This window comes from Nicotiana sylvestris, chromosome 9, assembly GCF_000393655.2.
Source record: "Nicotiana sylvestris chromosome 9, ASM39365v2, whole genome shotgun sequence".
Lineage (NCBI taxonomy): Eukaryota > Viridiplantae > Streptophyta > Magnoliopsida > Solanales > Solanaceae > Nicotiana > Nicotiana sylvestris.
The window spans coordinates 81,722,842-81,738,364 of NC_091065.1; the positions used below are offsets into that span (position 1 = coordinate 81,722,842).

The window sequence follows — 15,523 nt, forward strand, 5'->3', positions numbered from 1 at the left end:
TATAAAAACTAGTTTTGTGTACTAAAATGATTTAAAATAGATATTTAACATTTTAAAAATATAGAAGATCATTTTATGCATATAAATGCAATTATACATTAATAGGGCTAATATTGAAAAATATATGCATATTAGTTTTAAAAATGCAAATGCAATTATAAAAATTCACGAAAAATACTTAAGCACTATTTTGGCATAAATATAGGATTTAGATGGCTAAATTACCACGACAATAATTTGAAGGATAATTATAGAAAATTTTATAAGTAAGAGGGAAGAATTAAATCATTTTAAAGCCTTTAAAATTATATAAAAATTATAAAACACTGTCCATGCTTATGTATGCATATATATATATATATTTATCTACTATTTTGAAAGTATATATGTCTATAAAAATATATAGGAAAAAATTGGGTATCAACAACAGTGTCATACTTGAGGAGGAGGAGGAGGAAGAAGGTCTCACTATTCAGACTGTGAAGAAGGGATCTATTCTCAGGAACTGGACCTCCACACCGTCCCAGCTCCGTCGAGCCCCTCGGTAGCTCGGCAGATTTTATTTTCTATAGCCATTCTAGGCATTTAAGATTTTCATTAATTTTGATTTAAAGACTTGTTTAAAAAAAGCTCGATTCATCGAGCCGCACTTGTCTGGATGTTGTTTAATTTTAATCAAATGCATTTACTCTTTATTATTCATTACTATTTTCTACACTTTTTCTTCTACAGCGTTATTATTATTTTTCTGATGAATCGGTGACTGTGACATATAATGAGGCAACGCAACATGAGGATAGTGATTCAGATAAAGAAGATGAGATACCCGAGGAAGTTGTCAGGGAAGTTGAAAACTTTGAGAATAAGCCCAAGTCCAATCTGGACGAAATCGAAGCAGTAAATTTGGGGGATGCCGAGATTGTCAAGGAGACTCGCATCAGCATTCACTTATCACCAACAGAGAAGGAAGAGTACATCCGTTTCTTAAAAGAATATGAGGACATTTTCGCATGGTCATATGATGATATGACCGGTTTGAGCACGTCCATAGTGGCTCACAAGCTGCCTACTAATCCCATGTGTCCGCCAGTAAAGCAGAAACTCAGAAAGTTCCTGAAAATCAATGATGAGGTTTCCAAGCAGATCAAAGCCAAGGTTCGCAGGGTTGTTGAGTACCTTACCTGGTTGGATAACATTGTGCCAGTACCGAAGAAAGATGGGAAAGTCAGAGTATGCATTGACTATTGAGATTTAAATAGAGCAAGTCCCAAGGACGACTTTCCACTACCAAACATACATATTTTGATCGACAACTGCACCAAGCATGAAGTCCAATCCTTTATAGATTTCTTTGCAGGTTATCACCAGATCTGGATGGATGAAGAAGACGCGGAGAAAACAACTTTTATCCCACCTTGGGGGGTATACTGCTACAATATGATGACGTTTGGTCTAAAGAATGCTGGGGCTACTTACATGAGAGCCATGACAACCATCTTCCATGATATGATACATAAGGAGATAGATGTGTACGTGGACGACATCATTATCAAATTCAAGAAAGTCGCAGATCACATAGCGGACTTAAGAAAGTTCTGTGACAGGCTAATAAGGTACAACTTAAAGCTGAACCCCGCAAAATGTGCATTCGGGGTTCCCACAAGAAAATTATTGGGATTCATTATCAGTCGTCGAATGATCGAGCTGGATCCGTCTAAAGTCAAAGCCATTCAAGAGTTACCGCCACCTAGGAGCAAAAGGGACGTGATGAGCTTCCTAAGATGTCTCAATCATATCAGTTGCTTCATAGCACAGTCCACAGTCATATGTGAACCCACCTTCAAGATGCCGAGGAAAGATGCCGACACAAGTTGGACCAAGGATTATCAGAAAGCTTTTGACAATATCAAGGAGTACCTGTCCACACCACCGATTCTGGTCCCTCTAGAGCTAGGGCGGTCTCTGGTACTCTATCTATCTGTATTAGATGGAGCCTTACGATATGTTCTGAGACAACGTGACGAGACAGGGAGAAATGTGCAAGACGTATATTACTTGAGTAAGAAGTTCACACCTTATGAAGCACGGTACTCTCTGCTAGAACGCACTTGCTGTGCTTTGACCTAGACAACTCAGAAATTGAGGCATTACTTTTGTGCCTATACTACATACCACATATCCAGGATGGACCCTTTGAAGTATATATTTCAGAAGCCCATGACGACTAGAAAGTTAGCCAAATGGAAGATACAATTGAGTGAGTTTGATATCGTCTACGTAACTGAAAAGGCAGTCAAAAGAGTTGGAAGATTATCTTGCTAAAAATCCGGTGGGAGGAGAATACGAGCCCTTGAAAATGTATTTTGCCGATGAATAAGTGTCGTTCGTAGGGGAAGACATTGCCGAAGCATATGACGGTTGGAGGATGTTCTTTGACGGAGCTGCAAATTTCAAAAGAGTTGGCATTGGAGCAGTTTTGGTATCAATAATGGGTCAACATTATTTGGTATCCGCTAAACTCAGATTTCCCTGCACCAACAATATGGCAGAATATGAAACCTGCATACTAGGACTCAACATGGCAGTCGACATGAACATTCAGGAGCTGCTGGTAATCGATGATTCAGATTTGTTCGTGTACCAGGTACGAGGAGAGTGGGCCACCAAGAATTCCAAGATATTGCCATATCTGCACCATGTGCAGGAATTGAGAAAGAGGTTCACAAAGATAGAATTCTGACATATGCCCAGAATTCAGAATGAGTTTGTCGATGCATTGGCCACCTTTTCATCTATGATATAGCATCCGAATAGGAATTTCATTGATCCCATCCCAGTGAGGATTCATAATCAGCCGGCATATTGTGCCCACTTAGAAGAAGAAACAGATGAAAAACCTTGGTTCCATAACATCAAAGAATATTTGGCAAAAGGCGAATATCCGGAGCATGTAAACCACACTCAGAAACACATACTCCGAAGATTGTCCAATGATTTCTTCCACAGTGGAGGAAATCTGTATAGAAGAATTCCCGATTTGGGGCTGCTAAGATGTGTCGATGCAAAAGAAGCTTCTAAATTGCTTGAGGATATACATGCTGGGACCTATGGCCCGCACATGAATGGTTTTGTCTTAGCTAAGAAGATACGTAGGGCTGGTTACATTTAGATGACCATGGAGACAGATTGCATCCAGTATGTCCGCAAATGCTTGCAATGCCAGGTACACGCCAATATGATAAAAGTGTCGCCAAATGAGCTCAATGCAACAAGCTTACCTTGGCCTTTCGCCGCCTGGGGAATGGATGTCATTAGTCCGATCGAGCCCACTGCTTCAAATGGGCACAGGTTTATTCTAGTGGCCATTGTTTACTTCACAAAATGGGTAGAGGCTGCATCTTACAAAGCTGTAACCAACAAAGTTGTCGCATATTTTGTCAAAAATCGTATTGTTTGTCGTTTCGGAGTTCCCAAGTCCATTGTTACTGATAACACTGCCAATCTCAACAGTGATCTAATGAAAGCCATGTGTAAAACTTTCAAAATCAAGCATAAGGATTCCACAGCCTACAAACCTCAGATGAATGGAGCCATAGAAGTCGCCAACAAAAACATCTAGAAGATACTAAGGAAGATGGTAGAAAACCACAAACAATGGCATGAGAAGCTACCTTTTTCTTTGTTGGGATACCGCACTACAACTCGCACATCAACTGGGGCAACTCCTTACATGTTGGTTTATGGTACCGAAGCTTTCATTCCAGCCGAGGTAGAGATTCATTATTTATGAATCATACATGAAGCCGAACTCAGCGATGCAGAGTGGATAAGTAGACGCTTTGAACAATTGGCCCATATAGATGGAAAAAGAATTAACGCAGTGTGTCACGACCAACTTTATCAGAACAGAATGTCCAAAGCTTTCAACAAAAGGGTGAAAGAAAGGAAATTTGCACGAGGACAGCTGGTGCTAAAAAAGATCTTCCCGCATCAAGATGAAGCCAAAGGAAAATTCTCTCCCAACTGGCAAGGTCCTTACATGGTTCATAGGATGCTGACAAGAGTAGCACTCATACTTGCAGATATGGATGGAGAAATCTAGCCAAAACCAATCAATTCAGACGCAGTCAAAAGATACTATGCTTAGATTATTTACATTTCCTCATCTGATGTAATTGAACCATGCTTGACCTAATTCCCGTTGATGAGGGGATACGTAGGCAGCCTTATGGGTTGTTTCATATCCTAATAAAATTTCCATTTCCCCGAGATCAGAAACTTGGCAGAATTTTGAGGAGGACCCTTAAAATTCCGGAGCAAGTCCAGCCAACACCAACATATGTCAGACGGTCAGAAATCGGTTAAGAAACTGGGGCAGAATTTTGACAAAGATTCTCAAAATTCCAGAAAAAGTTCAATAAGGCTAATTACCCACAAATGGTCGATGGGTCATCTACCAAACTGGGGCAGAATTTTGAGGGAAACCGTCAAAATTCTAACAAAAGAGAGCTGCAATGTCTCTGAAATGTGTTACGATCACTGGTTCATCTAAAAAATCATTTGATACTTCAACATGTTTCTAAAATAACTCTATCTTTTTCAATAATTGCATATTTTCAAAAACTTTATTTCCGTCACAGTTAGGTGTTGCCCAGGGAAACTCGAAAAGGCCTCCAAAATGGAGGAAAGCAAGGCCAGCGGACAGAAGCACGAACCAACCTCCCCCTCACAAAACTCACAATATTTCTTTGACCGAGGAACATCTGACGTAATGGTAACATCCACAATATAGACACGTAACAAGATCACTATCAAGCAGGCCATCAGACACAGAATATATCTCCAGCTAAGAAATATACTACTCTTGTTTGCTACTCGCTCTTTGCATGGGACTAAGCCTTGTCCCGCATACTTGCATGAGGCTAATCCTTGCCGCCATATCTGCATGAGGCTAATCCCTACCTCCATACTTGCATGAGGCTAATCCTTGCCTCCATATCTGCATGAGGCTAATCCCTACCTCCGTACTTGCATGAGGCTAATATTTGCCTCTACATCTACATGAGGCTAATCCCTGCCTCCATACCTGTATGAGGCTAATCGTTGCCTCCCTATTTACATGAGGCTAATCCTTGCCTCCCCATTTGCATGAGGCTAATCCTTGCCTCCACATTTGCATGAAGTAAATCCCTGCCTCCATATCTGCATGAGACTAAGCCTTGCCTCCCTATTTGCATGAGGCTAATCCTTGCCTCCACATTTGCATGAGGCTAATGCCTGCCTCCATATCTGCATGAGGCTAATCCTTGCCTCCCTATCTGCATGAGGCTAATCCTTGCCTCCCTATCTTGCATGAGTCTAATCCCTGCCTCCATATTTTCATGAGGCTAGTCCCTGCCTCCATACCGGCATGAGGCTAATCCTTGCCTCTGTTCTTGCATGAGGCTAATCCTTGCCTCCATATCTGCATGAGGCTAATCCTCGCCTCCATATTTGCATGAGACTAATCGCCGTCTCCACATTTGCATGAGGCTAGTCCTTGCCTCCATATTTGCATGAGGCTAATCCTTGCCTCCATATTTGCATGAGGCTAATCCTTGCCTCCCTATTTGCATGAGGCTAATCCCTGCCTTCACATTTGCATGAGTCTAATCTTTGCCTACCTATCTACATGAGGCTAATCCATGCCTCTGCATTCACATGAGGCTAATCCTTGCCTCCATACTTGCATGAGGCTAATCCCTACCTCCCTATCTGCATGACGTTAATCCTTGCCTCCCCATTTGCATGAGCCTAATCCCTTCCTCCATATCTGCATGGGGATAATCCCTGCCTCTGTATCTTCATGCAACGAATCCCTTCCTCCATATTTGTCTGAGGCTAATCCTTACCTCCGTATTTGCTTGAGGCTAATCCCTGCCTCCGTATTTGCATGAGTCTAATCCCTGCCTCCCATATCTACATGAGGCTAATCCTTGTCTCCCCATCTACATGAGACTAATCCTTGACTCTGTTCTTGCATAATGCTAATCCTTGCCTCCATATCCGCATGAGGCTAATCCCTTCCCCCGCATTTGCATGGGACTAAGCACTGACCTTGTTTGCACAAATATTGCTCTATTTCTAGCACTATCTATTTGCTTTTCAATCGTGATAAGATCTGCCCTCCATTTTACAAGACTAACACTGAGGACATGCCCTCCATAGTCTAAAAGGCATCACCCTCATAGCCGGAAGACACCATGCCATGGCCTGAGGATCCCTCAAATTTGTATATCATTATTCAAAGGCGTCATGGTTCGGAGGCACCATCTTCATGGCCCGAGAACACCATATCATGGCCTGCGAATCCCTTATTAAATAGTTCATGGCCCAGGAAATCATGGTCCAATGATATCATCCTAAACCATCCAAAGACAACTCTCATGGTCCAAAGGAAGTCTGCATCATGTTTAAGTTTTTGCACAAATACATGCCGGTAGCATATTTTCATCTGCAGGTGAACGACAAGCAACCGCTATCCTAGCAGGAGCGGCCTCGCTCCAGTTCTTTCAAACTATGTCAAACTTAACCGCTCTTGCATCTCGTGTTCGTTCTTGCAATGACTTCATTGGTATATTCCGCCAATGAATCCAGAACTACACATGGCCTGATTGCTGTAGAACCAGGGATATGTAGGCAACTCAAGACCAGAGTCTGACCTCTATCTTTCAAAACATCCCTACCGGTCAAATTGGCCATCATTTCTTTACCCGAAAACTCTTTGATCCTTCCCGGGTAAAGAGGGGCAGTTGTTGATACCCAATTTTCCTCATATATTTTAATATATATATTTTGAAATATATATATTTCAAAATATCACATATGTAGTTATAAGAATGTGTAAACATTTTTATAATTTTTCCACAATTTTAAAAGTTCCAAATCAATTTATTTTTTCTCTTTTATTTATAAAATATCCAATAATTATCCTTCAAATTAATTTTGTGATGATTTAGTCCTTTGAATTCTTTGTTTATGCCAAAATAGTTGATAAATATTTTTAATGCATTTTTGGTAATTATATTTATATTTTTAGGCTAAATTGCACATCTTTGCAATAATAGCCCTACTAATGCATAATTATATTATTGATGCGTAAAATGGTTTTTTACATTTTAAAAGGTTAAACAACTATTTTAAATTATTTTAGTACACGAATATATTTTTTGGAAATCATTCATTATTTTTATAAAGTATATTGTTATTAAAAGTGGCTATTTAAAATCTGGCCTATTTTGTATTTCAATTTCAGCCCTATTTAACCCAATCCCAACCCAATTTTTATTTGAATGTACCCAGCCCAAGCCCATCTACCCGATCCGGCCCCAGAACCCCGATAATCTTGGCCGTTGATCATAAGATCAACGACCACAAACACCCCTTACCTAAAATAAACCAAATGACCCCCCCAAACCCTTTCATTCTACATCATCCGCCGCCCTGAAACCCCTATCTTCTCTCAAACGCTCTCAAACCTAACCCTAATCAAACCTCATCGTCACTCATCTATGGCTATCTGCGGTTGTTTCCCACCACCCCCAGGCCTCTCAGAGCTTCTCTCACGTTGGTATTATCATCCCCAGGATCCTCAAGAGATCATGTTCAGTTGGCTTGCATCTATGGTCCCTTTCTCACCTGTTTCAGGCTGTTCCAGTGTGATTCCGAGTAAGATCGCCCTATATTGACTATGATCTATGGGTTTCTAAGCATGTTTCTTCACCTCTATGTTGTTCTCCTCGAAACCCTAATCTTTTTCTTCTAAACCTGTTAGATCTGTATAGATTTAAGATGATTTGGACTTGTTGCATATGAGTTTTACAACAACCTTGAGATTCTTTACAAGAATCATTTGATTTTCGAGTGATTCTTCATCTTTATCTAATTTCTTATGTGTTTTGATTGATTTCATAAGTTTGTTACAACTTTAACTCATTTATACTAAAAAAAACCTAATTTTTTATATTCTTTGTTTGGTTTATGAGTACTGGTGTACTGATTGTGTTCTTGCCTTAGTTATTGAGATTTCTCGTGGTTTTTTTTCACTAATATGCGTTTACTGAGATTCTTAATTCAACTTTTCACTAATTCTATATGTTTGTGTTCATCCTGACTATTCATTTCTTACCTTATCTGCTAAACTTGCTGACTCTTTCGTGATTTTTCCTCTAACTGAGCCCTATTAGGGTTCTAACATAATTTTTCAAACTAAGTTCTATGTTTTTGTGAAATTTTATTTAGTTTATTTTTCTATTTATAGGAATTGATAAATATTCTTTCTGGAAATTAGTAATACTTTGAAACTCTGGCTGATTGATTACTCCATTAAAGACTGGTATGCATAGACTTTATTTGTTTCCTTCTTTATGACCTTAATTGGTCCTCCATATAACTTTGGGATTCATAATGATTCTTTATTTGGTATGGTTTGGTATTTTTTTGCCTTAATTAAACCCATGTTGTTACCGTTTGGCTAATTGCCCTTAATTAAATGAGTCTATTATGAACTCTTTATATGATTGGATTCTGATTTGCCCTTAATTGCTTATTTCTAATTCTTTTACCTTATTAACTCTACCCTCAAACTGCTATATAAACACTCTCCTATTCTAACTTCAAAAACAAGAACATTAGTTAACAAAAAGCACACTTACACTCTAAAGTTCTCTTTCTCTTCTGTTACTTGTGATACTCACTTATCTAGCCGGCTGAAAGCCAACGCTAGATATTGGAACTTCATCTGCTTTATATTCTACACCCTTTTCTTCAACTAGTATGTCTCTGGTTAAGTTTTGAAATCCAAACCCTATATGTTTCATCCCTGCACTAGTTCATCAGTTATGAATTCAACTTGTATTCCCGCTTACTTCTTTGCACAACATGTCTAAACTCTATCCTATTCAATGTATGCTTTATATTCTGCACTGTTTCCTGCTTACTTCTTTGCCTGGCATGTTTAAAGGTCATACCTGTTCAATGTATGCTTTATATTCTGCACTCTTTCCTGCTTAATTCTTTACCTAGCATGTCTAAACTATATGTTTAATCCTGTTCAAGACATGTCAATTATGATCAGTGTCCTAACTACTTACTGTCCATGTTTAGCCTGCTAAGTGTCTAAAACCCTAAGTGTTTTATGCAATTTTGTTGACTATATGTTTCCCCTATACCCTATCCATAGTACCCCAATGTGACTCTTATATGCCCCAATCCCATTATCCCCATGTGAGATCTATTTATTAAGTGTTCTCTGAATTTGGATATTTTTTATGATCAATTGATTGTCTGTTGTTTTGGTACTCTCCACAAACTGTCTTTTACTATCTGTTTTATGAAAACCTTTTTACTCCTAAAGTCATCTCTGTACTATTTTCAAAACCTTTTCAAAACTATATCAAGCACTCTCACTTCAGCCTTAGAATACTAGGTTTTGCCCCTCTGATATGAGTACTGCCTTGAGATCCTTAAGATCTCTCTGAACTCCAGTATGTCAGAGATGGCCTTTCCACAATACACCTAAATCAGTTATTGTTTGAGAAAAGGTCTAGGTGTGAGCACTGTCCGGGATTCTTAAGGTCCTTAGGGAACTCTGACACACCTAGACATGAATTGGATAAGGAACTTTGGGCATTTGAGACTATTGGAGGCTGGAAAGTCATTTGGGCCTACTGTAGGCTCCATATTGATTAACTCCTATTTATTTATGTATTTTATTCATTAGTCCGTAATAATTTTGTAAACAAACATTGGGATAATTAATGAGAAAGGGTAGGTAGTTATATATATGTTGGGCAAATTGGGTAGATACCATGCCTATAGGGTAGTGCTGATTCAAATGTGTTTGCTATGTTTTTTTTTTGCTTCCGCAATCTTAGAAACCATACCTATAGGATCTAAATGCCTTTTAATAATAGAGATCATGCCTATAGAGTCAAAATCAGTTTTTAATACTTAGATACCATGCCTGTAGGAATTAAAATCAGCTCTATAGATACCATGCCTATAAGGGTTTCGCTTTGGTTAAATGAATGTTGTTCATTTTTTTTTACCTTGCTTAACTAGAGATCATGTCTATAGGACATAAGACAGTTCAGTTAAATAAATCAGTTCAAATTCGGCTTTATATATTCTGAATTGGCTTAATTAATTAATCTATCCATTTCTTTAATAAGTTCTCAAATGATGCCTCTATTAATATCTCTAGAAAACATGTTTATATGATCTCAAGTTATCCGTTTTAAAAATTGTTCACTATTTTACTACATTCCTAACCAATATAGATATCATGCCTTTAAGACATCACTGTTATACGCTTAGGCAAGCCTATATGGCGATTAATATCCTGCAACTATAAAAGCTGTGCTTTGTTATTTAAGACTATTCACATTCACAGGTCTAAAGTCAATAGGCAAGATGAATAGGTCTTTGACACTGTGTCCTAATTCAATCCCTGCTCACCTAGGTATCATGTTCTAGGATTTTTCTTAAATGCTTGAATGTTGTTTGAAGACGTGCACTTGCTTGTTATATTTGTGGAGGTGACTGCGAGCATGTAATTTGTTCTCTTTAAATGCAGTCCCAATTATTTTTGATTGACGCCTAGAATTTTATCTTTTAAAAACTTAGGAAGTTCTAGAACTACCTAAATTAGAGGTCCTAAATACCTCCAAGGCCACAAGGAAGGGACGAGTAGTGCACGCTTAGGACATCTATCAAGGTTATTAGAACGCTTTAGACTATGACCAAGGGGAGGAAATTGGGTAGTAAGGATATGATGACTAGGCGCTAAAGTCACGTGTAGCCCCTCATTGAGGAGTGATTACTAGACATTGTGTGGGGTGATCCTGTAGGGTAACCAACCTAGGACCCCTCTTTCCCAGCTTCCAATGTTTAAACTTTATTTTTCTCTATATATGTGCAACTGGTTCAAGCCTTTTCCTTTGTTTCATTACTTGAGTCATACAATATACCTTTATTTGCAAGTATGTCTTAGAACTATTTATTTGTTAAAATGACTAATTCATATAAGTATAACTTCGGCTGGGACCCACTGTTGTGGACAGAGAGGGGTGCCTAACACCTTCCCCTCAAGGTTATTTCGAGCCCTTACCCTAAATCTCTGGTAATGCAAATAGTGTAAGAGTTAATCGCTCTAGGTGCCCTAACGCACCATAATCAGTTAGGTGGCGACTCTTCAAATACCCAATTCCCAAAAGAAAATGAGTTATTATCCCCCATGAATGTCAAAACTCGGACTCTATCCGCAGAGGGAAAAAAGAGGGCGCGACAATTCCTAAAACACATATTGAGGATACTAAGAGATCCTTGGGATACTGAGAGATCCCCGGTTGTTATCTATGTATTGAGTTGTATTCCTTCTATGATTATTTTGTCTCTGCTATAGTCGTTGTTATTCTTATTATCATGTATTACTTCATATTGTTAGAATTTAATTATATTGTGGTATTCTATACTATTTTACCTCGTTTTTCAGCTATAACCAGTAGGGCATTGACCTTTCTCATCACTACTCAATCGAGGTTAGGCTTAGCACTTACTGAGTACCGTTGTGGTGTACTCATGCCCTTTCTATGCATGTTTTTCATGTACAGATCCAGGATTCTTCGGCCGAGCCCTACTATCCTTGAGGCGAGGCGATTCTCCAGAGACTTTAAGGTATATCTGCTGCGTCTGCAGACCGAGGAGTCCCTTTCCATTATCTCTTATAGTTATAGCCCTTCTGTATTTATTTTGATTAGATATTCTGGAGTTAGAGCACAATGGAGTATTCGTAGCTTGTGATTTCATGAGATTATGTGTTTTGGGAAGTTGTTCAGTTTGAGAGACTATATTGTATATGCCGAGCGACATCTTTAAACCTTCACTATGTTAATTTCGCAGTTTTTATTTGTTTTATCTGTTGCTTTCTCCTTTTTTGCAATTGTTAGGCTTACCTAGTTGTAGAGACTAGGTGTCATCACGACAGTTTACAGAGGATGAACTTGGGTCGTGATAAGTTGGTATCAGAGCTCTAGGTTCATAGGAGTCATGAATCACAAGCCAATTTATTAAAGCCTTGCGGGTTGGTATGGAGACGTCTATACTAATCTACGAGAGGCTATGTAACCATTAGGAAAATTCCACTTCATTTGATTTCCCTATCGTGCGAGATTTTTGACATCATAATCCTAAACCTCTGTCTTCCATTCTCTCACAAATAATGAGGACACGTGCTATCGGAGGTGACCAAAGACCCGCGTCCCCTGCGAGAGCCATTAGAGATCGGGGCCAGGGTAGAGTCCGAGGGTGCGCATGCGCTGCAGCAAAGGCACCCAAGCTAGCTACTACAGAAGAGCCACCACCAGTTCCAGCTGGAGCCCAGGCGCCAGATACGCCTACTGCTACTACTGCTCAGGCACTTTAGAAGACCTTAACACAGTTCCTAGGCATGTTTGGTACATTGGTTCAGGCGGGATTTATTCAGGTTATACCAACTACTTCAGAGATCAGGAAAGGGACCCAGACTTCTGCCTCCCCCACTCTAGAGTAGCGAGTTTGCATTGGTAAGGTTTCAAGTGTCATGGCAACACAGTGGTCCACTTCAGTGGGTGGTGAGGATCTCTCACCGAGTAGAGGGCGGACAAGGTCAGGAGAGAGATTATAGGGAAGCGAGGAGACCTCATAGACCAGAGAGACCCACTGGTCCTTATTTTGGAGGAAGAGTAAGGCATGGTAGAGGTTTTGTGGTTCAGCCAAGTCAGTTTGCATCTCAGGTTTCACACAGTACCGCACAGTTCCCACTGCCACGTCAGTCGCGAGGTTGTTTTGAGTGTGGTGACATATGCCATGTGGTGAGGTATTGTATTAGACTAGGGAGGGGTGCACCTCCACAGACTTCTCAGCCACAGCGCGCCCCGTAGAGTTCTCAAGCTATGGTTACAGCTCCAGTTGCTACCCCACCTACCCAGCCAGCTAGGGGTGGAGGTCGGGGAGGTAGAGGTCTCCCTAGATGGGGAGGCCATGCCAGATATTATGCCCTTCCTGCCCGTGTCGAGGCCGTCGCATCCGATTCTATCATCACAGGTATTGTCCTGGTTTGTCATAGAGATGCAATGGTTTTATTCGATCCAAGCTCCACCTATTCTTATGTGTCTTCTTATTTTGCCCTGCATTTGGGTGTATCTCGGGATTCTTTGAGTTCCCCTATTTATGTTTCTACTCTTGTGGGAGATTTTCTTGTTGTGGACCGCGTTTATCGGTTGTGTGTGGTTGCTCTTAGTTGTTTTGAGACTAGAGCGGATTTATTATTGCTCAGCATGGTAGATTTTGATGTTATCTTGGGCATGGACCGGTTGATGCCCCGTTATGCTATTCTTGATTGCCACGCCAAAACCGTGATCCTGGCTATACCAGGTGTACCACGAGTAGAGTAGAGGGGTACCTTAGATCAGATCATACTTCCAGTAGAGTTATTTCATTCCTTAAGGCTCATCGTATGGTTGAGAAGTGGTATGACGCGTATCTATCTTATGTGAGAGATGTTAGTATTGATACCCCTACAATTAATTCAGTCCCAGTAGCACGGGATTTTTTTGATGTGTTTCCAGCTGATCTTCCGGGCATGCCACCCGATAGAGATATTTATTTTGGCATTGATCTGTTGCCTGGCACTCAGCCCATTTCTATTCCTCTGTATCGTATGGCCCCTCCTGAGTTGAAGGAGTTGAAGGATCAGTTACAGAAATTACTTGATAAGGGTTTTATTTTGCCTAGTGAATCACCTTGGGGGTGCTCTTGTCTTGTTTGTGAAGAAAAAGGATGATTCTATGCGTATGACATTGATTATTGCCAGTTTAACAAAGTTACAGTGAAGAACCATTATCCTTTGCCTCGTATTAATGATTTGTTTGACCAACTACAGGGTGCACGAGTGTTTTCTAAGATTGACTTGCGTTCAAGTTACCATTAGTTGAAGATTCGGGAGCCAGATATCGCGAAGACTGCTCTCAGGACTCGGTATGGTCATTACAAGTTCCTTGTTATGTCATTTGGGTTGACCAATTCCCCAGCAGCCTTTATGCATTTGATGCACAGTGTGTTCCGTCAATATCTTGAGTCGTTCGTCATTGTCTTTATTGATGATATTCTGGTATACTCCCGGAGTCGGGAAGATCATGAGCAGCACCTGAGGATAGTGCTTCATACTTTGAGGGAAAAGAAATTATATGCAAATTTCTCGAAATGTGAGTTTTGATTGGATTCCGTGGCATTCTTAGGCCACGTGGTATCGAGTGAGGGTATTCGGGTGGATCTAAAGAAAGTGGAAGCAGTGCAAAGTTGGCCCAGACCATCCTCAGCTATAGAGATCCGCAGTTTTCTTGGCTTGGCATGTTATTACCGTCAATTTGTTGAGGGGTTTTCATCTATTGTAGCCCCTATGACTAGACTGACCCAGAAGGGTGCTCCGTTCCAGTGGACGGAAGAGTGTGAGGTGAGCTTTCAGAAGCTCAAGATAGCTTTGACTATAGGCCTAGTTTTGATATTGCCTACAGGTTCAGGATCTTATACTATCTATTGTGATGCCTCGAGGATTGGCCTTGGAGCAGTATTGATGCAGGACGGTAGGGTGATTGCCTACGTGTCCAGACAAATGAAGGTACAGGAGAAGAATTATCCTGTCCATGATCTCGAGTCAGCTGCTATTGTTCACGCCTTGAAGATCTAGCATCATTATTTGTACGGTGTGCCTTGTGAGATTTATATTGATCACTAGAGTTTGCAGCATCTGTTCAAGCAGAAGGATCTTAATTTGCATCTGTTCAAGCAGAGCTGTTGAAGGACTATGATATCAATATATTATATCACCCGGGCAAGGCCAATGTAGTGACCGATGCTTTGAGCCGCCGGGCAAAGAGTTTAGGGAGTTTGGCTTATTTGCCAGCAGCAGAGAGGCCCATGCGATGGATGTTCACGCCTTAGCCAGCCAGTTCGTGAGATTGGATCTTTCAAAGTCCAATCGGGTTTTAGATTGTGTGGTTTCTCGGTCTTCCTTGTTTGATCGTATTCGGGAGCATCAGTTTGATGACCCTCATTTGCTCGTCCTCAAGGACAAGGTCATGCATGGTGATTCCAAAGATGTGACTATTGGTGATGATGGGATATTGTGGATGCATGGTCGGGTGTGTGTACCCAATGTTGATGGGCTTCATGAGTTGATTTTAGAGGTGGCTCGTAGTTCGCTATATTCGATCCATCCGTGTGCCGCGAAAATGTACCAGGATTTGAGGCAGCACTATTAGTGGAGGCAGATGAAGAAAGATATAGTTGGGTTTGTAGCTTGGTGCCTCAATTGTCAGCAGGTGAAGTACGATCACCAGAGACCGGGTGGGTTGCTTCAGCAGATAGAGATTCCGGAGTGAAAGTGGGAGAGGATCACCATTAACTTCGTAGTTGGGCTCCCACAGACTTTGAGAAAGTTTGATGC

At 40.5% G+C, this 15,523-nt stretch overlaps 1 protein-coding gene across 1 annotated transcript; it reads left to right on the plus strand.

Moving 5' to 3' along the window:
- Window positions 1-1,077: 1,077 nt before the first annotated feature.
- On the plus strand, window positions 1,078-4,102 carry LOC138877840 (uncharacterized). Its single transcript, XM_070157483.1, has 6 exons — window positions 1,078-1,230; window positions 1,369-2,087; window positions 2,184-2,257; window positions 2,391-2,644; window positions 3,224-3,530; window positions 3,861-4,102. The coding sequence occupies exons 1-6, from the start codon at window positions 1,078-1,080 to the stop codon at window positions 4,100-4,102; spliced, it is 1,749 nt and encodes a 582-aa protein (XP_070013584.1).
- The last annotated feature ends 11,421 nt before the right edge of the window (window positions 4,103-15,523 follow it).